This window comes from Hoplias malabaricus, chromosome 9, assembly GCF_029633855.1.
Source record: "Hoplias malabaricus isolate fHopMal1 chromosome 9, fHopMal1.hap1, whole genome shotgun sequence".
Taxonomy (NCBI): Eukaryota; Metazoa; Chordata; class Actinopteri; order Characiformes; family Erythrinidae; genus Hoplias; species Hoplias malabaricus.
Window position 1 is genome coordinate 17,563,130 of NC_089808.1, and position 24,611 is coordinate 17,587,740.

At 37.4% G+C, this 24,611-nt stretch overlaps 1 protein-coding gene across 1 annotated transcript in view; it reads right to left on the reverse strand.

Annotated features, from left to right (window-relative positions):
• The window catches only part of pth1r (parathyroid hormone 1 receptor), a 115,022-nt gene extending 93,550 nt beyond the window's left edge, over positions 1 to 21,472 (reverse strand). The window contains exons 1-2 of the mRNA XM_066680919.1: positions 21,381 to 21,472; positions 20,415 to 20,946 (exon numbers count right to left, since the gene is read on the reverse strand). Coding sequence (XP_066537016.1) covers positions 20,415 to 20,489 — 75 coding nt within the window. The 5' untranslated portion in view covers positions 20,490 to 20,946; positions 21,381 to 21,472. The remainder of the gene's footprint in view (positions 1 to 20,414; positions 20,947 to 21,380) is intronic.
• Between the last annotated feature and the right edge of the window lie 3,139 nt (positions 21,473 to 24,611).

Consider the following 24,611-nt stretch of genomic DNA (forward strand, 5'->3'; position numbering starts at 1 on the left):
CACTTCGACCCTGAACTGGATAAGTGGTTACACTCAGTGAATGAATGAATGAATGTTTAATAAATCAAGATACAAAGAGCAGCTCCATGGGCACTATTCATCTAGGTGGATACATATTAACTGTTATAAATGTTTCTTTCAGTTGAAAACTGAGAGTTTTTATTAAATATTAATTCATTCATTAATTTTCTGTAGCCGCTTATCCAGTTCAAGGTCGCGGTGGGTCATTGGGTGCAAGGCGGGAATACACCCTGGAGGGGCGCCAGTCCTTCACTGGGCAACACACACACTCACCCATTCACTCACACACTGACACCTACAGACACTTTTCAGTGGCCAATCCACCTACCAACGTGTGTTTTTGGACCATGGGAGGAAACTGGAGCACTCGGAGAAAACCCACGCAGACACGGGGAGAACACAGTTCAGTTTTTGTTATTTGTTTTACACACAAGCACAAATCATAGCATGGTAGCAGGAGTTCTCGATCTCATTTTAGACTCATGGGCAGATGAGCAAATAATTGTGAAAAGCTGCTTAGTTCCTGGTTCTGGTCTAGCATCATAAATTACATGCTGGAGCAATGGAGAAGCATTTAATGCCACCAACTTAATTAAGGAAAGTTGAGGATCACTGAAGCAAATTCAGACCACAGTTCACAACAACAGAAGGCAAAGCTCTGGATCTCTGTAACAGTATGCCGGTGCCAGAGAAAAAGTGGAAATGGAAGTGAATGGGAATTCGTGTACTTCCAGAAAATACGAAGCATAACATGGATACATTTGTAACAGTAGGGCACAGGCAGAGACCGATTCTGTGAAGGAGCTCATTATGGACTTGACGCTAAAAAGTAAATTGTGTGACTTTGCAGATATTACAAACTCTCTCATTTGTGACTGAATAGTGATGAGTGTGAATTACATTGGACTGAGAGAGATGTTTCTTGGAGAGTTGGATTTTACACTATGAAAAATCAATTCATATTTGTCAGAATGAATGTCAGTGTGCAAGAGGCAACACAAAAGAGACTTAAGATCATGCACAGTAGTCAATGGAAATCCTCTGTAATGCAAACTGACAATTTCATCAAAGACATGCAGAGTGTACAGAGAATTGTTGCTGCTTGTGCTGTGGAAGTGACTAGAAGCCATGTCAATGCAGAGATTTCGACAAAGAAGGTATGACACATTGAACCACTTTGTGAAAGTCTACAGACAATGTAAACAGTAAAGAGTCAAATGCTTTGAAGAAGACAATGTAACAAACAAAGAATCAGGAGATCTCTTTATAGAATTTGACTCAGGATCTGGTAAGGATGAAGAATGGCCTGGACATACACAGTCAATGGAAGTGACATTTTTTAAAACTGGAGACTAGGCCAAAATATTCCCTGAAAAAGAGCTGGAAAGATTAGACATTGAGATAAACGTGAACATTGAAGACAAGTTGAAACAATTATTCAAAATTACAAACATCATTAAAATATTTGTTGAAAATTTAACTAAAGCCTTTAGTCCCACAATTGTGGGAATGTCCCCTGCTAGCTGGGTATTTAGCATAATTCTTTGAAAACCTGAAATTAAGTCTCATAAAATGCAAATAAAGCTGTTATAAAGGCAAAGGTTTGAAACTGTTTTAAACTTGTTTTTTTTTAAACTTTTCTGTCATTTAACCTTTTTTCTGCTAGTTTGCATGAGGAATTTTATTTTTCATGTACAAAAATACAGATGTTTTAGTACAGTTTTCTTTCACACACTGCAGACATTTGAATAACATATATGAGTAAATGCCTATCATTGATTAACAGGCAGTACTTTGGCAGACAGCGTGAGCAGTTTAACTGCTCTAACTCTTTATGCATAAATGTGGAGGTACCCAGGAAGGGGGTTGTGGGGGGAAATTTGAGAATAAATAAGTTCCAGTGTTTGGCTATGACGTCACAGTGGCTAACGCTAGTGCTAACACCCTCCTCACCTAAATCAGCAACCAAGATTCCGACAGAGCACTGGGCAAGCGGCCCAAAACAAACACACACACACACACATCCCTCCACAAAACTTCCTTTCTATTCAAGGAAGAACCTTCTTTTACACTTTAGCAACACAGCTTGTGGTAAATTATGTAAAAACCAAGGCAGGCTCAAATAATTCAAATATTTGAGCACCAATTGGTTATAATGTCATTTGTTTCCCTAGTGTTTGGATGATTTGTCTTATGTTAATTATTCAGGCAACAACAAAAGTCTACACACTGAGAATCTAAGAATCTTCAGAGTTATAGGCTTGTTATTCTCACATTAAACCAACAGGATGTACATGATACTGGTCTCCAAAATTACATATCCATATTTATTACATGCAACATTAGCTAAAAAATAAACAAAGCCTATCTAGATAGCCTAGTTTCTATCTACAGGTTTCAAGTGTCAGCATTTCCATTCAAAAAGGATTTAAATAAGTAAAGATTTTACGACTGCACAAAGAAAGGGAAATACTGACTTCAGTTGCTCAGGTTTTCACTGTAGAGTTCCAGCAAAGAAGCTGAATATACACTTGTAGACAGCATTTTAGTCAATGGGAATCCGAACTAGAATCTCAAATTTTTTTCCGTTCTGTAATTGTGCATCACTTGGGTCATAAATAAATGTCTTCTACAGAAAAACAGTTCATTTTAAATTTCAATTTAAGCAAATTATGACTAAATATAAAGTATACCAGACGTTATATTACACATAATATACTCTGGTTGGAGAAATCAATATATTAGTATATTCACTAGGGAACAGGGAGTCAATCATGATTTTCTTATGTCAAGTCAGTTTTATTTATATAGCGCTTTTTACAACATGATATTGTCACAAAGCAGCTTTACAGAGAAAAAGAACAATTACAGTATAAGCAGTGTGAGTGATGGTTGACTTAAAGAAGTTAAGCTAATGTTATGAGCAGCTGTAAACGTATGTGAATTCAAAGTAAGACTATGAAATAACTCAGAACAAAGTCATCAATCCTGAATCAGATTTATGATTAGTTGATATGTGCCACTTTTGGCAAATTATGGCTCAGTTACAGCACTGGCAAGTATTGTGTGAGCTGGATACTGGCCAACAGTCTTGAGCCAGGCTTTACTTTGGTTACAGTGCATGTTGTTTTAGACAGACATGGGCCAAATGTTGATTTGGCCCATATTTAGTCCACAACACACCTGACATCTGGGCCATATAGAGTGCAACAGTGGCTGACTTGAAGCAGACAGACACCCCAACATCATTCATCATTATTCAAGGCCAAATGTGGGCCATAACAGAATGAAAGTAATAAAATGGTAATATTCAATAGACTTTCTGAACCATACTCTGCTTTGTTCTAACTATGCATGTTGGTCTTATAGTTTTCTTTTATCTGTCTGATAATGAAGAGGAATGAGCTATAAGAAATCATGTATTACTCTAAGGGTCGAGATATACTTGCTGTTTGGCCATGCGTTTGCGTAGACAACCATCTGGGTCATGAACGGAACTGTTCATATACTTGCCCATATCCTACGTTTGTAAATGTAAGTTTCCACTAGAGAGCAGACCAGAGAAAGGCATGGGTAATTGCAGACTTGCCTCTGACAATGCCTTTTAAAGCTTTCCCCCATTGTGAATCTGTTGAGCGCTTGCACTGCCCATGCCATTTACGCATACTGCATCTTGCATAGGTGTAACGCTTATTTTCTGAAGACGTGCACAACCAATGCACCAAACTGACACAGGATACACAAGGCAGCCATGATGTGTAGGCAAACACATAGTTAAGTATACCTGCACCCTAACTTTAGTAAAAGTGAAATAAAGTGAAATCTGTTGCGTAGGGACTTGTAGTTTGTACTTTTTTTAAATGAAAAAACATTAAATTTGGAATATATTGTTTTTTAGAAATTATTATTTTAGAATCATTTTGTTTTATTATGAAATACAATTTAAATCTCATAAAATTAACAAATCAAATTTTTGTTAAGAGTTGACATGATGGTTCACACAGTTCCTAGATTCCAGGGATCTGGGGTTGTGAGGTCAAAGTCTGTCGGGTCACTGTCTGTGTGGTGTGCCCTCCCAGTATCCATGTGGAAATGCTCTGGTTTCTTCACACAGGCCAAAAACATATTTTGTTAGGTGGACTAGATATTCAAATGTGACTATTGGTGTGAGTGATGTCCTGTAATGAATTGGTTTCCTGTGCTAGGTGTGTCCCTGCCTTGTGCCCAGTGATTCCAGGTAGGCTACAGACCCACTGCAACTGCCATATATATATGACTTACACAGAGATTAAATGTACCCTAAAAACCTCTTCAGCATTCAATGTTGGAAGGCAAATAAATACACAAATTAGCCAGTGAGTAAATAAATACACAGAGAAGTAATGTATAAATAAAATGCATGACTACTTCTACACATGTGCCATCACATTTGTGACGTACCCAAATGGCCTGACAGAAAATATGCCCCGCTCTGAAATATCACCCCTTCACTGCCTGTTTAGCCAAAGATGTAAAAGTGGCATTGAGTTACACACACACACACAACCACACACACACACACACCTTCTTCCAGTGGAAAAAGGTGAAGAGAGAAAAAAACCTTCCAGAGGTCAAGAGAAGTCAAGTAAACAGTGCCTTCCTGAGTCAAACACTGCTACACTAACTCTGCCCTCCACTATTAAAGCAGTTCAGTTAGTGAGGAGAACGAAAGCAGCTACAAAATTCTCTACTGGGCCTTAACCTGATACTCAGGGAAAAATGTGCAGTTTCCGCTCTTAACTTAAAATGTACTCAGTCAATACATGTTTGGTGTTGCCATTTAATCCCACTGGAGTTATGAGATTAATTTACAAGTAAATGAGTCTTATAGCCAACAAATTAGCATCACTAGCATATCTGTTGCTTTATGTCGTATGTTTAGCCTCTGAAGTTTATTTCTTTACTTTTTGCATTTGAACTACAAGGTTATTGTGGCTGATCAAGTAATGGAAGCATGTTAACAATTATAACGCCTCATGCCAAACCCTTTGGAGCTGTTAACTTAATGCAACTTGCTTATGTGTTATCTGAAACATGAATTATGAAGAAATTAAAAAACAACTATGGGACTCTATAGATCATGTGTGACCATGTGCACTAGCTGTGGATGAGCTGGAGGTGGAAGAGAATCATCAGGATCACCAGGTTATTCATCCTAACAAAGATTCAACAACTAAACAAAATAGGATTTTTTATTATTTTTATTTGCAAGGACACTTTCAAGTGTTAGAAACATTTTCTTCTTCCATTCCAATCCAAGTCATTTCAAACTCATTCAGTGATAAGTATGTTAGACATGCTCTCATAACACCAGCAGCTTCTTTGATTTGCAAAGAAATGTGGTCAGAAAAACTTGCAAATAATGTTTACATTTGTGGCAAGATTGATTTTCTCTTGTTTTCAGTGCTGTTTGAGGGCAGTCTGATGCTTGGTATTAAAGGCTGTTTGATTGGAAATCAGTAAAGATCAGTATTGCTTATCTTACAATTAAAGGAAATGTATATGATCTTGAATTGAATTCATTTTTTTTAATTTATGACCTCTTTGAATAAATATGAACATTCTCAAAAAGCAAATACTGTATTGAATTCTAACATTCTAAAATTATCTTTGCATAAACCCCTCACAGCATGTATGTAGTTCTCTAGTTCAAATGAATGCATTCAAAGAGTTCTTCAGCATTGGGCTCAGTGCCACAATAGGCTAATTAGAAGAATGTCATAATAATTGGAATTAGTCCATTGCTAAAAAAGCTAGGGCCTACTTGTCCTGTAAAGTGTTTGCAAGGTCACAGCACCCAGCATGAAATTGAAAAAAAAAAAAAAAGACTGATTGCAATCACAAGCATTTGGAGCCAGAAACAGATATAAATGAAAGGACCAATCAGCAAAAGTTCTAGTGGCAGGTCAGGGCTGTCATGGTAACTGCAGGAGGAGGATGATTCCGACCACAGCTCACTCTGTGTATACTCGTGTATACTCTGACCATTTTTTACACAAGATGAGAAACAAGATGAAAAAGACATTTTTCACATTTCAAGTCATGTTTTGGTCAAAATTCAAACGTGTCATTTTTCTGTTCTTCAGGGAAAACTAAATGAAATGTGTCTTGTGGAAAAAGTATGGCACATTGTGTATTTTATATTTTTCTCAATATGTATAATTTAGCAAATAAATAGAACATTTAAAATAAAAACACCATGTTTATGTTTGAACATGAATCACTGAATGACAATATTATCTATAAACATGTATAACATATTCATTCATTGTCTGTATGTCGGTTAGAAGAAAGCAATATAATATACTATGTCTAAAGAAATGGCACCTGTATACATTCTCAAAGTGAAAAAATCCACCCCAGTGGAAATACAGGACTAATCACAGCAACTAATGGAACAGAATTTATGTTTAATATGACAGAGTCTAACAACCTGTTTACACTTTCAGAGTGGATGGTTTAGAAGAATATGAACTATTCTATTTTGAAAGGACCATGAAACTCTTCACCATGGACTCAAAGAAGAGACATAACACAAACAAACATTTGCAAACAGACACAATCAAAGCATGATGCATATAACACCTCTAATAAATATATGTGTTACATTATCTTACAATGAATAGTAAGGGTTTTCCTCTCAAATAATGTTACAGGTAGACCAGTTCATTCAGCCAACAGAAGTGTATGACCATCCATTCTGTTAACAGAAGTTTAGATACATATATGTACAAATTGGGACTACATTACAGTTTAACACTTTGGGATTAAATCTCAGTTTAACACTGTTCCACATTACAGCAAAGACTGATTTTGAGGGCAAACAATCATAAGAGAACAGGTAGCATTGATGTCAAAAATCTTTAAAACGGTAAGTTCACATTTATTCATTGTCTGTAACCGCTTCTCCAGTTCAGGGTTGCTGTGGGTCCGGAGCCTACCAGGAATTATTGTGCAAAAGGCAGGAACAAACACTGGAGGGGGCGCCAGTCCTTCACAGGGGGACACATACATTCACAAACATACGTATGGACACTTTTGAGTCGCCAATCCACCTACCAATGTGTGTTTTTGGACTGTGGGAGGAAATCGGAGCACCTGAAGGAAACGCAGACACAAGGAGAACACACCACACTCCTCACAGACAGTCACCCAGAGGAAACCCATGCAGACACAGGGAGAACACAGCAAACTCTTCATAGACAGTCACCTGGAGGAAACCCACGCAGACACAGGGAGAACACACCAAACTCCTCACAGACAGTCACCCGGAGGAAACCCACACAGACACAGGGAGAGCACACCACACTCCTCACAGTCACCTTGAGGAAACCCACACAGACACAGGGAGAACACACCACACTCCTCACAGACAGTCACCAGGAGCAGGACTTGAACCCACAACCTCCAGGTCCCTGAACACTACCTGCTGTGCCACCGTGCCACCCCGCCATTAAGACATATCCCAAAGTAAGATTTCTTTTAGCTTCTGCATAAGTATATTTTCCGAAAAAGCAGTCAGGGCATACACATTGTATTTTTATATTGGAAGGGTGGACAAACACCCATGTAGATTTTTTTCTGAGAAGTAATGCAAGGTTCTAGGCCTTGCATATGTGTAAGTAGTCTAGTTTTCTACATATATTTTTACTTTATTATATATATTTAAATAATTTTTGGTTATGGAATAAATTAAAACATGAAGGAGACAATGCAATTGACAGCTTTCTGGTTGTTTATTTCAGCTCTAAAGTAATAAAGGAAAGAAAAAACTAATCACTAAAATCAGAGCCGAGACAATCAAAAGAAAAAAAAGTAGATAACATCAACACAGAGAACTGGGTGAGCAAAAATCTGTATAACCTCAATCTTCAACAGCATACATTTGAAAACGTGAAGCTCATACACTGAAATGAGCTCACAAAACTTCACACAGAACACTCAACACTCAACAAAGTCACACACAACTCCAGCAAACACTGTTCTAACATTCTCTGTAGTATTTAATAAATTTGCAATCTAGCAGAACCTCCATTCACATTAATTTTACACTCTTTTTTAAAAACTGAAAAATGTATTTTATTAAGTATATATATATATATATATATATATATATATATATATATATTATTATATTATATTACAACATTATATTGCAGTATATTTTTCATCATTGTGACAATTACAATGATGATACAACCACAATGACAGTTGCAATTCAATGTCTGCTCTAATAAAAATAATAATAAATATCACATATCTGGGTTTATTTTTTTTAAATTCATATTGATGAATTCATTTTAGGTAATTACACGTAAGGCATTTTTACTTCATCAACAGTGCAGCCTTGCAGCACGGATGTGATGCAGGTAGTGTTTCTGTCACACAGCTCAAGGAGTTGTGGGTTAAAGCCCCACTCTGGGTGACTGTCTGTGAGATTTTAGGTTTGTTCTTGGGTTTCCTCTAGGTGATCCGGATTCCTCCCATGGCCCAAAAACATATGTTGGTAGATCAGATGGCTACTCAAAGGTGTCTACATGTGTGTGTGTGTAAGAGAGTAAATGTGTGAGTGTGGTTAGGGACCAGGCATGGGTAAAGTAGAAATTTCTTCACATTAAAAAAATTATGTTTTAAAATTGCTAAAAGAATTTTAGAAATGACCAATGGTGGGGACAGGAACCAGATGTCTCTAAGAGCTTTATCCCATAATGTGTATCACATTGATTGTGATGTCCTAAGACATTGTTGTTTGATTATTGCAATCCAATAACAGTGCACCCTGGACCTAAATCGGTCAGTTCATGCAGTCAAGTAAAATCTGAATGTAACCCGAATATTCAGTCATCCAAATAATTGTATGGAAATTATGTGGACTAACCTTTTGGATTCTGTATCACCATCATATTTAATAAAAAGTAAGACCAAATCTATACATCAGTGGAAAATTATCTAATTAATTCACAAGTCTAAGATATATAGCAAATTAACAAGTAACGTATACATTATACATAATATTTTGGTGTCATATTACAAACCAGTGATGTTTGCCAAATGTCACAGGCAAAAATATTGCATTATTTAACCCTCACACAGAGTAATACTGGAGGTCCACAGTGAATGGAAATTGATTTAAAACCCTTTTGTCATTCTAATGTATGTGATGGATAATGTCTCATCTGCTGTATGCTAATGTGCTTCAACGAATGAATGAAGTCATGTCAGATGAAGCAGAACCACACCCATTTCATCATATCCCAACACTGCATGATCAACTGCTGCCATCTCCCTTGTCTCTAAATATGGACAGAACATATTGCAACGTGTGCAATATATTTTGACACACTGAAACAATACTTTTTTAACACTGTTCAAACTGTTTTATTGAAATAGGAAATATGTTTTTTAATGTATAGATCCTTTATGGTAGCAAGTCCTGAAACCTTTCTGCCGCTTTTTTTGTATTTTTCTACATGACCATCACTAGCAAGCTTACTGCCATAATAACAGCATACACAAAGGTACTTCTGTATAGAAAATGATGGTACTGAAGCTCCTGAGTGGTCCAACAATAGAAGCATTGACCCTACCCTCAGTTTAATTTCTATTCTTGAGCCAGAAGTGTGACCAGGAGTCCAGCTGATTCATGAATCAATTCAGCCATGTCACAGTGATTCAGAGACTGAATGTTTTTTTAATCCAAGAAACTAAGCTAAAGAAGATTATTAATGTAAAAGTTTAGGTTAATTGATATGAAAAAAAGTTTTTCATTTAAGGAATAATGAATTTGACAATGCATTAAAAGTGTTATTTTATATATTTATATATTTATATATATCAGGGGTGTCCAAACTTTTTTCCAAAGGGATCATATCAAAATTCATAAGGGCCAGTCTCTCTTTCCAAGTATATTATTTAAAAGTTATTTATAACAGCGTATTCAGCATATTGAAAACACAAATTTACAAAACAGTTGCTGCTAACTGCTGCAGGATATCAAAACCCAACATTTTACTGCAAATGCTTTTTTCTTTCTTGATATCTCTGGTTCTCACTGTGAAATTTGCATGTATTTTTTTTTTTTTTTTTTTTTTTTTTTTTTTGCTGCAGCCAGATGCACCAGATGTCATTCTGTGAATTACTTTGCTGGCCAAGAGAAATGAATGGTGTTTAAGTTTAGCTTAATTTATTAAACTAAACTTAAAGAAAACAAGAAAAAAACACAATAAATGTTGTCTTCATACTCTCGGAAGTTCACTTAACTGAAGAAATTACAGAGAAACGAAAATATTTCCAATATTTATACTGACTTAATTGATTGCATTTTGAAAATGTGCCAATTTAGAGATGCCTGCAAAACACTCAAAACAGCGGGGACAGAGGCATGTTTATCAATTTATCAATAAGTTTACTTCACCTTACTTTTTAATTACACTTTTTAATCATTTATGAAATTAGGATATTTTTCCTGAAGATTTTCAGGTGCATTATTTGTCCACATTTGTTAGCTGAAATAAGTGAATTTAGACAGGCTCTGCAATTTTTTTGAAGAATAGCTCACCAACTGATTGTCACTTGTGATTTAGCACACCACAGCAGATGATTTTCCAACAAAGTGAGGTTCAACTTACATATTTAGAGGTTAAGCCTCTTACCTGTGAGCATAAAGTCGAGTGAAGGGTCTTCTGAGTATTTTGTCTGTTTTCCTGTCTCTTTTAACCCAAACTCGGTGATAAACATCATAACTGTGGTGTGTTCCTTCCTGCCTTGCGCCCAGTGAGTCCGGGTAGGCTATGGATCCACCGCGACCCTGAACTGGATAAGCGCTTACAGATAATGAATGAATGAATGAATAATCCCTAGTATTTTGGCAGCTGCAATCTCATGACATGCACTAAGTGTCTGTCTGGGCTATTGTCAAAGTATTCATGGTGTTCGTCTCACACAGCCTCCAGTGTTGTGGACATAAAGATGCATGCACTGCATTTTCAAGTCATCAGCTTAGTCATGCGGGTAGAATTTGTTGCATTGGGAGTCCTGAAAAGTACCTTTTTCCTTTCCCTAAATAAATGAGGGAACACTATGACTCACTAGAACTAAAAATAAGTGTTTCCCAAATAACAATGCATGATGGGAGATTAGAATGTGAGGATAGAGTCATTATGAAAAAAAAACTCAGTTGACTAGAACAAAAAAATTAAAATGTTTATCATCAGAATAAAAATAAATAAATAGACAGTGAAAAGGCTCCAATTAAGATACAGTTATAATGTTGAATAATACAGTTGTGATATGCTTTATATATGCCGTTCTAGACCAGACATTTGAATAGCCCTGTTCAGATTGTGGTGATTTTCAAAATGAAAACAAGATCTGCTCCAGTGAACTAAAATGAATATGTTTTAGTGTATGATTTAGTGTATGATGATGTTTGAGTGTATGATGTATTTTGAGTTAAACAGAAAATAAACATGACATTTAAATCATGCCATAAGGTTTTCGCAGAACAATTTGTTTTGTAATTATATTGAGTGCATTCACACTTTTTGTATATATTTTTATTAAAGGTAGTCAGCAAAATAAAATCAGCCCTCATGTCTACGCTACATAGGTCCACCCCCAAATTTGTGCGCAGCCATTTATGGACCAAGACAACTATGTGAAATGGCAAAAATAAGTCATTGTTACACACCTTTTGACTAAGAATAGAGCAACATATTTATCCATGTCCATGCTTTTTAAAGTAGAGGCTTACACGAGACAAATATATTAAATCTTGCTCTTGCCCTGTCCTGTGTCTGTTCCCACCATATGCTCATGTAGCACATGGCTCTTTGTTGTAGTTGTTGTCTCCACCCTAGTCCCACCTTAGTTCCTCCTCCTCATCAGTGTCTCCTTTGTAATCCTGCCCCCTCGTTATCTGTTCCAGGTGTCCCTTGCCTCGTGTTGTGTGTGTGTAGATATGTGTTTCTGTGTCTCTGTGTTTACATGTATCTACCAGGGTTTATGGTTGTTTCCTGTCTGTCCTTGTTTAATTCAGTTTGGTTTAGTTTAGTCTTGTCTTCATTCTTTCTGTATTACCCGTGTTTATTTTGATTATGTCATTGTTAATAAAATTCCTTGCGTGTACGTCCTCCTCCTTTGTCTGTCCTGCCCAGCCATGACATGCCCGCTCCTACTAAAGTTCACTCTTCACACACTGATAGCAACTCCGCAGGAGAAATGCTAGCACAGGCTTCCAGTATCCATAGTTTCAGGTGGTGGTATGGTGTGATTATATGGGGTACAAAGATAGTGGGGTATTTCTTTATCAATTGTCTATGTTGTGAAGATGTGCAGCACCTGAAACTATGGATACTGGAAGCCTGTGCTAGCATTTCTCTTGCAGTGTTGCTATCAGTGTGTGAAGAGTGGGAGAAGAGGGTTGCATTGACAATCCAACACAATGGGCAGCACTTTGAACACATTTTATAAGTGTTCAGAAACTTGTAAATGACTCATAATAGAATAGAGTTATGTTAGAACCAAGCACACCATTGTTTTTCTTGTGAAATTCCCAATAAGTTTGATGTGTTACATGACCCTCTTCCCATTGAAAAAACTAAAGTTGGATCCAAAATGGCCAACTTCAAAATGGCTGCCATGGTCACCACCCATCTTGAAAAGTTTTCCCCCTCCCATATACTAATGTGCCACAAACAGGAAGTTAATATCACCAACCATTCCCATTTTATTAAGGTGTATCCATATAAATGGCCTACCCTGTATATTGAGTGTTAGAATAAGGTATTAAGTGTCAAAGAATTTTTAACTCTTGGCAGTGCCTAGTTTAAAATTTGTGTCATGCCTCAAGTCCTATTTCTTAATTATGCTCTGAGACCTTGTGGAGAAAATTCAAGCCTTTGCAATGCACTGCATTAGGATTGGCCTATATTAAATACATTCCCAAATTCCAAAATCTTTAAAAATTGACAAAACTTGTGGGACAAATGTGCCCAAAATAAAAATGTAGGATATAGGTGAACGTACAGAACAGTGAAGAGAGCTGAGAAGATCATCGGGGGACTGATTCCCCACCATCACACAAGTTTACACCATAAGCTGCTTCCACAAAGCCACCAGCATTGTGGATGACCCCACACACCTCTCACATGAATTCTTCACTCTCCTGCTGTCCACAGCGTCTGGATTAACGTTAGATTGTGCAACAGTTTCTTTTCACAAGCCATCAGAATCCTTAATTCACACACACACACATTAAACTGACATTTCCAATCAATACATATAACCACTATACCTCACACACAATTACTGTATTTATCTGACATTTCAGACAATTTCTTAACAATGTCTGTTGCTGTGATTGATGCACAACCTCACATTTATAGATTCTCTGTGCTGTTTTTGTTTTCCATCCCTGTACATATTTGTATGTATATTTGTGTTTTCATCAGTTTTGTATTTATTATAGGTCTATTTTATTTATTGCACTGTGCTGTGTAATTTATATTTTGGACTCTATATTGGATTATTGACTCTGTGTTGCACCATGGTCCTCGAGAAATATTTATTTTGCATTTCACTGTGTACTTTCATATAGCTGAAATGACAATAAAGTCACTTGATCTTGAACTATAAGCAAATGCTAGAGTGTGAGAAAGAATAAGGGTGAATGAACAAGAGAGTGTATAAATGAAAGTAAAAGTGAATATATGAATGGGTATTTGATAAGGCGTCTGGCCATGTGTAGCAATGAGAAAACCTCTGGGGTCACATAACACAAAAATAACGTGCCCTGGTAGCACCAAGTCTAAGAAATATTAATTCAAATTCAAAATAATAATTGTACCTACTGTGTGCTGTGTATTATATGCTCACGCTTTTAATCAAGAAACCAAATCATGCACCTAGTCAACTGTCAAATTTTAGACCTATTTCAAACCTGTCATTTATATCTAAGATCTTAGGAAAATAGGTATCTGTATTCAGGTCCCATTATTGCACAGAGACAGCATTTGTTACAATAACAAATTATCTTTTTTTCCTTTATTCTCAACAAGGCTGTTTATCTTTGATGCTACTCAACCTATGAGTTGCATCTTATACCACAGACCACACTATTCTCCTAGAAAGATTCTAAAGCATGATTTTAATTACAGAAACATCCTAGATTAAATCTGACTGATCTGAATGTTACAGTTCATAAAGGTAAACAAGGTGACATCCAAGCAGTCTGGCAGCAGGTAGTGTCGCAGTCACACCGCTCCAGGGACCTGGAGGTTGTGGGTTCGATTCCCGCTCCGGGTGAATGTCTGTGAGGAGTTGGTGTGTTCTCCCCGTGTCCGCGTGGGTTTCCTCCGGGTGCTCCGGTTTCCTCCCACAGTCCAAAAACACACGTTGGTAGGTGGATTGGCGACTCAAAAAGTGTCCGTAGGTGTGAGTGAATGTGTGTGTGTCTGTGTTGCCCTGTGAAGGACTGGCGACCCGTCCAGGGTGTATTCCCGCCTTGCGCCCAATGATTCCAGGTAGGCTCTGGACCCCCGTGACCCTGAATTGGATAAGCGGTTACAGATAATGAATGAAAAAAAAAAAATTCACAATATAAATGCTATAACTGAGCACAATCATAAGTAAACATGGTGTTCGTTTCATGTGACGATTACCACCTGTATATTTCAGCCCAATCAGGTGATAAACGTTTACTGGCTGTGTAAAAACATAGAAATGCGGATATCGCTTCCTTCTTCTGAACTCTGACCAAACACATGTTTTCCTTCAGGATCTGAAAGCCAAAAGATGTAAAATATCAGACTTAAATATAGCTGTTTTCTCTGTATCTCCTGGGTCACCACCCAAAAATCTTGGTCTCACACTCAATTCAGATCTAGCATTTGACAAATACATACTTACTAGTACAGTTTTTTTTTCATCTTCAAAATATTGCTAGATTAAGAAACGCCCTAGTCCTACATGATGCAAAAAAGGATTTTCAGTATGTTTAGCTAGTTCAGGATGCTCCAACAAGAGTCCATACCATACTTGATCATATAATCCCTGTTCTACAAACCCTGCCCTGGCTTCCAGTTAAATTTCCATTGATTAAAATATTTTGTTTTGTTTTGTTTAATGTAGCTTTTGGTAACTAACTTTACCTATTATGTAGAGAATGTAAAGCTAGGGGTTCACTGACATGAGAAATTGTGGTAAACTGGGATGTTGGTGCTGATGTTCCACCACTGACATGGAACCATTCAGGCTGTATAATGGTGGAGTTGAGGGATGCCAATGTTTCAGGGTGCTCTTGTGTCTGTGTTACCTTCTCTCTTTTTACTTAGGCTGTTATAGTTATATCTGCTGGAGTTGCTAGCTAAACACTATCAATACACTTATTCACTCTCCTAATGCTCTATCTCCACTCTTTTCTGAGTAAATTACTGCCCTCTGTCTGAGTCTCCTGCTCACCTGCTTCGAGACCAGATTTCGCCCTCCATCTGCATATATGGACATTCTGTATTTAGATAAAAGATGTGTAATATATGTATGTGTATACACAGTAAAAATTCACATTATGAATTAGTCAGACTAGTGAGACTGTCAGCATTGTACCTGAGTGTTGAGAGCAGAGTAAAGAGTAAATATTCTCTTTCACTTTATATAGTGCTGTAGTAATGTAGCCACCCTGCAACTGCTGAAGCATTAACATGGAATGAAAACTCAATTACCAAAATTAAGTACATTTAAATATAAAAAACAAAACACCCTGTCACAGAAAATGAATCCATCACACAATTAAATAACACATTTACTGTCTATTCAGTGAGCTCCATTGAACATATGGGAGAACTTTGTTGTTCTACATTTACAGATTTTCTTGCCCACGCGAGAGCTTTGTGCCAAAATTGCTCGCAAATCTCAGGGATCAGGCACACAAAACTCGCAGAACTTGTGCAGCTGGCGCACAAAACTCAGGGCGCATGCGCAGAACTCAAAGCTCACGCACAAAAGTCATGGAGCACAAAGGTCAGAGCTGGATATTTTGTTTGCAAGTTATAAGTTTTACGTTTGAGATAAATTTATGTGCGATTCTTTTTGGCACAAATCTAATTCCATATTCTTTAAGCCTTCATTAAGGCGCCTGTTGAAATATAAAGCTGCTCAAATAATTATCTTCACTGGCCTCCTATTCACCGTCAGAGTCTGGTTTATAAAGTTAGCTTTTACCAGCTCTGGGCTTGAGGTCAGTAACGAGAGCACAAAAGATAACAGACGGATAATTACAGTTGTGAAAGCGGCTTGTATATAACTTTTAGTGAAACAGAGGAGGATCTGAGAGTTAGTTAATGTTACTATTAGCTGTGTTCAGGTTGTGAGAAAGCGCTCTAAACATGCAGCAAGTTGACGTTAGTTTGGCCATGTCCCAAACTGCACACTGCTGCTCTGAATAGTATGAAAATACTTATATAGCTACCACCTTTAGCAGTGCTTTCTGTAGTGTACGTAGTATGTACAGTTCCATAGTGCGTTGTTTGGGACACAGCATCTCTAACGTTAATGTTAATGCTGTTCCACATCATTTTAAATAGACCCAAAATACCTTAGTGCCCTTCTAAAAATCTCCATGACCAAAAATGGTGTAAAACGAGAGACAATATTGATCATGTGTTTGAAAGATAGAGGCAGCTTTGAAGCAGCAAGACAGATCCAGAGTTAGCTTATTTTCCCCTGAGCAGGTAATAGCCAGTTATTTCTGAAAAAATATATATAGATTAAAAGAATTAACACCAGTTTCTGTGTTTTATATAAAGAAATGTGTAAGGTAGAGGTGGGCGGATCGATCCAAATATCGATAATATCGATACCAACGCTGGTATTTGTATTGATCAATACTTGTGGCCGCTAAAGTCCGTGTGCGAGGCAGCGCAGAGCACCCTCCCACTGCGTAGTGATGTTGTGAGGAGAGGCGCCCCCCCTCAAACTGGCAACCTGGTCGAGTTTCCCATCTTGGTAGGAGAGAGATTGTAGTTCTCATTTTAAACACGTGGTGTCATTATTACAGATTGCTCCTTTAAAACCTGTGTCCATAGACACCTACCTTGTTGGTCCATTTTATAGATGTAAAGTCACAGACAGTAGCTCATCCGTTGCTGCACTTTTTGTGTTGGTCTTCCTCTAATCCTTCTACAGTGATCAACTGGATGCTGTTCACAGGATGCTGTTGGCAGGATATTTTTTGCAGCAGGACTATTCTCAGTAGTGATGGGAATTTCGGCTCTTTCGGCTCCTAAATGGCTCTTTCTTTTACCCCTTATTTCCACTGGTACAGAACAATATTACCTACATTTTACATGACTTTATGGACAAAACATTATTGTTCAGTATTAAAAATAATAAATAGTGTTGCAATGGCCAACTGTTTTTATGGCTGTCTTGTAATAACTCACTGATTGCACTCACACATTGAATTGTATAAATAACTGGATTTTTATTTAAACGCCTTAATAAAAAAATCACTTGTAAACTCTGAAATATAGCCAATGGAACCCAGAAGGTAGGTATTACAAAATAGCTTATTAAATTAAATAATCATCCATTTCTGGGTAATAAAATAAACAAATACTCTGCAAAGTGCAAAACAGCAGCGTGCAACGGTATTGATTAAAACAACCACAACTGTCAACAAACATTTAACTGATTTAACATTTTTTTCAACTATTTTTGGAAGGCAGATTGTCATTCAGGAAAACCAACTGTCTCAGCTTGGAGGGTTGGAGGGTTGGAGCTTGCTTGTTGTTCTCTGATTGGTTGAATGACAAGCCTTAGACAAAAATGGTTCGGTCTTAGACGGGGACCGGCTCTCATCATTCACTTACAAGAGCTGGCTCTTTGAACCGGTTCGTTCGCGACCGACACATCACTAATTCTCAGCCCAGCAGTAACACTGAGAACATCAGAATAATCCACCACACAAATTATACCTTCTGTGTGGTGGTCCCGTGGGGGCCCTGACATTTAAAAAACAGCTTAAAATTGGACAAAGTATGCCGTGCAAGAGATGAGCTACATTATGTAATTGTATAACTACAAAGTGCTCCTGTATGATTAATGGTGCTGAAACAATAAAGAGTGAGTGCAGAAATTAAGAGGTGATCGTAATATTATTGGTGTATATGATATTTCTCAGCAACTGTACTTCATCCTACCTGACAATGAACTATAACTTCTGTTGAGATTGTGAACTCTATGATGTTCTGCTAATTTGCAGACATTTAGTGTCATTTGGAATCTGTGACTAAATATGAATGTGTCTTTTGTGCCTTTGATAGGTGAAATGAATAAGACAGGTGGTGGTAATATTAAATCATTAAATAGATTGACCCAGCTGTATCTTGGTTTTAAAAAACAAAAAAATGACATGAATGTGGTTAAAAATATTACTCTATAGCTATAAATGTATTATGAACTTTAGGATCCGATACACCAATAATTTAATATTCACAGAAAGAGTGAGGAGCATCCTAACATATTCCATCTACAGTAGTGAATAGTAGGATAACCAATGAAATGTGTCTATTAAATAATGCCTCACAAAGCAAGCAAATCATCAAAATTGCTCCATCTATTTTTGTGCAGATATGAAAAATAATTATTTGTACTTTGTGTGAAATTATTTCCAAGAAACTCAAAAAGTGAATTCTTTTCCCGTTTTGAGATTTTTTGAAGGGCAATAAATTAAAATGTATTATAGCAAGGTAAAATATCAGAATATATTATATTATATAATATAATATATCTGTGCTAAATTTCGCACACCCGTTTGTGTGTACTCACACACACACACACTCCATACAAAGTCATTTAAAACTTTTGTGTCACAGCAACAGATAGGAGCAAATCAAATGTAATGTAATAGCTCAGGTATTGGACAATAAATCAAATGTAGAGAGTAGTTCATGATATATAATTGGTGAAAGCTGATTATTAAATGGACCCACAACAGAAAAAGTCAGCTTGTTGTCTAAGTTGAAACTTCTTTATGCACAAAAGAGATTAAATCTTAAGTTTGGTGTTAACACCTAGAAATTTGTACCACTCTTGATCATATGACAATTATATATTATGATTGCTTCACACATAATGATGCAGCAAGAGACAGGATGTAAATGTAAACATAAAGCTGAAGCAACACAGTTAAAGAGAAGCCAAATTTACTAAATGAGACATGGCATCTGGACCAACGATTCAGTGTCTGGTTCTCACATTAACTATAGGAACAAACAAGAGCACCTAAATCTAATATATAGCTACAGTAATGGAGGGTACTGTTTAACTGTTTAATTTGTGAACTAAATAAATTAAACAAAGAAAGGCAAAAAAATATTAAAATAATATATATTAATATATTATACGCACAAAAATGTTAAGATACGTGCATTAAATAAAAACTACATCTATTATCACAATTATGTCAGACTTAAAAGGCAGAATTACTTTAATGAGTTTGGGAATGTTTCATACATTAAGCATACAGCATCCCACACTGAAAATGAATCTACAGTAGAGGATAATATAGGCTTGAATGAATAATAATAAAATTACTAATGAATCTCAACAAACGTTGCAGCTCATAGTCTAATCTCCAATTATTTTTATGCACAAATCACATGCAGTAGTAATGGCTTAAGATAACCCAAAATGCTCTGAATATCAGAAGCAAACTAACTTTCTCTTAATGAACTAAACGGTGGACCACTTGACTAAATGTTTTAATACTTTTGTATATGTAATCATGAGCAAGTTTCCAAAGACGGAGATCTTGCATGTAACTTCAGACAACACAAGATAAAATCACTAAATGGGAGACTAACTGTGTACTAGTGCTTCTGTGTTTGGTTCCTGTGTAATCGTGCAGCAACAAACAAGTGCATCCTAAATTAATATAGCTACATCCCTGTATTTTAAATAGCTTGGTGAATCGTGATTATCACAAGAGCCACCAGAGACAAACCAGTTTAGGGATCATGGTAATGAACCCAGTTCCAGTAGCAAGCTCCAGCTTTTATACAAAGAATGGGAAAATCAATGACAAAACAATTGAGACAAGAAAAAAAAAATAAGGAAATTATATATTGACCACAACAGGCAATGCGTTCCTCATTTCGTGCATAGTTCACGTATAAAGCTACATCAATAAAAACGTACATTCAAAAGCTATATATACCCAAAACCAGAGAATACAACCGGTAAGTAGAACGGGACACGAAAGAACCTAGTGACCATGATCCAGCTCCAAGCTCAGCAACAAGCAAAAAACAAGCTGTCTCCAGGAAATAACTTAAATGTACAAAGTTAAAACTCACCAGATTGCAGATTATACTGAGAACTGAGCTGACGAGGAGGAAACCCACAATGTTGTCCACAAACGGAGAGCCCATTCCTCAGAGCTTCCAAACTTTACGCAGAAAGATGGATGGATAGATGGATGACTGAGACGGATGAAAGTCTGATTAAAAAGCTCAGCTCTTATAGAAACGCCCCTCCATCTGTCTTCCTCGTGACAGCAAACGGCGACGTGTTCGAGATCTGGAGAGTGGGCTCTCGACTTTTGCGTTTACGCGTGGATCAATGTGCACTTTCGCTCTTTTCACTTCTCTCCTCACTCGTGCTCTGTCCCTCTGCTTATTCTTCTTGTGTGCTTTCCATGCTCTCACTCTCTCTCTCTCTAAACTCCTGTCTGTGCTCTCTCTCCACCTCCTGCTTCTTTGAAATTACATCCACATGTCAGAACTATTTACGTCCTTCAGCTTCTTGCGGTAGGAAGTTCGAAATTATTCTTTTTGTGGAGCCAGAAACCGATGCTTTTATTTTTATTTTTAGTTTTTTTTATTCCCCCTACAAGAGAGAGGGAAGGGGAAAAAAGAAAACACACACCATAAAGCCACGTCTCCCTTTCCTTATTTTCAAAGCCTGCAATTATCTTTGTTTCCAAGACACATCAAAAGGAACTCAATGGCAGCTTGTGGTAAGAAGAGATTGGACACAATATATATATATATATATATATAATTTTATATATATACACAGAGAGAGAGACCCTATATCCTAACGTTCCGAGTGGGAATTCACAATAAATTCACTCAGTAACATGAAGCCCTGCTCTAAAATCTCTGACAAATGCCTCTTTCTCCAACAATTCCAACAGCACTATTCATTTTACCCTTGTTTACCACCCTAACATAGGCCTAACCCACGCCAGTATATCATTATCATTGCTCGGAAATAACCCATCGAAAAATCAAAGAATGCAAGTTGGAAATACATCGTACCGTTTTCAAAACTCATTTTCTGTGGTAAGTTTTAGAAAGTGCTCCACATGCTATGGTCGCTTTGGCACCATCTCCAGGGGAACGTTGTGCATCTGCAATGGAAAGGAAGGAGAGAGAGAGAGAGAGACTTGTGTTATTTCCCCACCCGCTTTCAGTTAAGCCACGCCCACCACGTGCTACGATTAAGCCAGCGGTAGTTTACTAGCCAATCCCATTTTAGGAGGTAGGTCTTCACCAACCAATCCAGGCACTGAACACGAAACACAACAAGCCAATCACAGTTTGCAAATGCTTTGCTTTCTGGAATACAGGTGTGGAAAGAAATAACATCAAGCCTACCCCAATACAATCTGCTCATTCACAGTTTCAGCTTTATGTTGGCAAAAGTGAAAGTTTCTCAGCGGTCCGCGTCCACACGATGCAACACGAGCAATAAAATTATGTAAATACAATACTGGGGACACATTCACATTCAAATTTGTCATTAAACCCATGAAATGGGTCTTTCAGCTTTTTCATGTTTGCTCACACATCTTCACATGCTGTGCAAATCTCTCAGATCCAATTTTTTCCATGCACAAAATGTTTGTGTTGTTTATTTTTCTTATTCTTGCCATCTCCTGGTTCAAGCTGAGGCTTATTATTTACAAAAGCATGCAGTTAGTCTAAAATAGTTGAAAAAATATTCATCACTTATGCAAATCTAATAATTTCATATGCACTTATTGCTCTGCCAGTTTCAACATGGGCTCATTGAGTATTCAGTTTGCAGATCTAGAGGGTGAATTCTGCTTTATGTTTGTAACTGAATCTGGATTTTCCTACATCAACAAAAAGAATACACAAGAGTCTAGGGCGGCACAGTGGCGCAGCAGGTAGTGTCACACAGCTCCAGGGGCCTGGAGGTTGTGGGTTTGATTCCTGCTCCGGGTGACTGTCTGTGAGGAGTTGGTGTGTTCTCCCCGTGTCTGCGTGGGTTTACTCCCGGTGCTCCGGTTTCCTCCCACAGTCCAAATACACATGTTGGTAGGTGGATTGGTGACTCAAAAGTGTCCGTAGGTGTGAGCGAATGTGTGTCTGTGTTGCTCCGCGAAGGACTGGCGCCCCCTCCAGGGTGTATTCCCGCCTTGCGCCCAATGATTCCAGGTAGGCTCTGGACCATTTGCGACCCTGAACTGGATAAGCGGTTACAGATAATGAATGAATGAATAATGTAATAAATACCACTACTAAATAATTTTTCATGGATAGAGATTGGTCACGTCAGTCTTGCTTTTCTTTCCATGTTCTCTGCTGTGTCTAAGAGATGCATCCCCCCTTGGGTTGCAGTTTTTTCTTATTGGTAATAAACAAATGATCATAGTACAATAACCAAAATTTTTCATGGTATATTACAGTGTGAAACTACTAACTAGTAATTTGTGCAAGCCTAGTGTTGACAAGTGCTTTTGGATGATAAAGCTGTCACACTGTATCAGCTGAGTACTGCGCGGCACCCTGAAAGGTAACGCAGCCCAGCTAGCAAAATTGTATCGGCCCACACTCGGGCCGAATCACGCACGCCGGAACAAAAACCCGATGCCGGCACGCGGAGTCGGCATTGTCTCGGCCGTGATGTACGGTCGCAGAGTGGGCCGATAGTTTTGGCCCGAGTCTGGTAAATTCTCGGCCCAGACTCGGCCGAGTGTTGTGGCTGAGGCGCGGCTCAAATGACTCGGCCCTAGTCCGGCAAGCCATAACTAATCGCGATAACCGGACCACGGCCGAGTTTGAGCCAGAAGCACGCCATTAGTGCCAGACTCATTATCGGTTGTAATAGTTTATTTCTATACATCGCACCCCCCCAAACACACACACCCACACACACCACCCTCCCTTTCCTCAGGAAAGGGTACAATCAGGTTCATGGTGAAATTACTGCTTTATTAAATAAGTTACACTCTCAGAAAAAATGAAAAAAAGGTACATTATTGGTCACTAAAGATACAAGTGTTGAAAAGTCCAGTTGTGTTCCTTAAAGGTACATTGCGTTCTCTTCTCCGGAGGGAGAGATACATGTTTGTAGTATTTCATTATAGAAATGTCATATAACAAAAAACATAATAAAAGTCCTAGAGATGAAACAGGGTGTATGAAATCAACACATTTTTAAAATCTACAATTATAATATAATCATGTTCCCTAATTAAATGAACAAATATGTAAATAGAAAATACATTTGTAACTGGCATTGAAATTTGAAATTGGCAGTGTCATGATTTCCTAAATCCAATTAACATTCAAATACTGTTTTTCAAAAAACCAATTGGTTTTACACCCTAAGAACTGCCATTTAAATTCAGACTTTTCTTTAAAAATATACTATGCTAAGGCCATATAACAAATCGCTTAAAATTCACCAGTAGGTTTGGAAAAGTAAAAAAAAAAAGCCAGAAAAGTACTTTTAAAACAGTTTGAGTTTCCTCAAATGTGGGGAAGTACACATTTGACACTTATTCATGGCACACATCTGTTCGATCAACAGTTTGCAAGCATCTGCTGTGTTGTCACACTTTGTCAATACCTCACTTCCCTCAACAATGATGGAAATATCAGCCGTGTCCTCAGCTCTGGCAGCCTGGACAACAGGGACCTTCAGGACGTGCAGAGTAGTGAAAGAACGGTCAAGTGTAGTCACCTCAGTTACTCCTTTTTGAATTCAAGCTCTATATTAAACATATAGAGATTATGTACATGTTCTGCTCTCTTCGATATATTTTCTTTAAAAATATTTAATGAAAAACTAAACTGCTTATGCATGCAAATTCATTAACTACAGAACTTCAAATGTAAAAGATTATCAGGTTATAGTACAAACGGTTATACAAAGGATTATGATACAACTGATGCTAAAGATCTCATCTAAATAACTTAAATTAACCTCATATCTCCTTTTCTCCCTGCCCACCTGCATTTCTCACTGCCCCACTAGTTTTCTTAATGCAGTCCATCTTTACATAATAACATAAAATAAATAAATTAGTTCATGTTCATAGTTAATTTTGAAAAATTTAACTAGCTTCACAGCTCCAAATATAAACTACTTCACATGCTTTTGTTTATTTTTTTTCTCTCAGTAAATAGGCTTCTATTGTTTTCAATATAACCTCCTTCAACACATTAATCACTAGCCCAAAATCACTGCTACTCCCTAACAAAGAATTAGTGTATGTGGAATTATATATTTAAAAC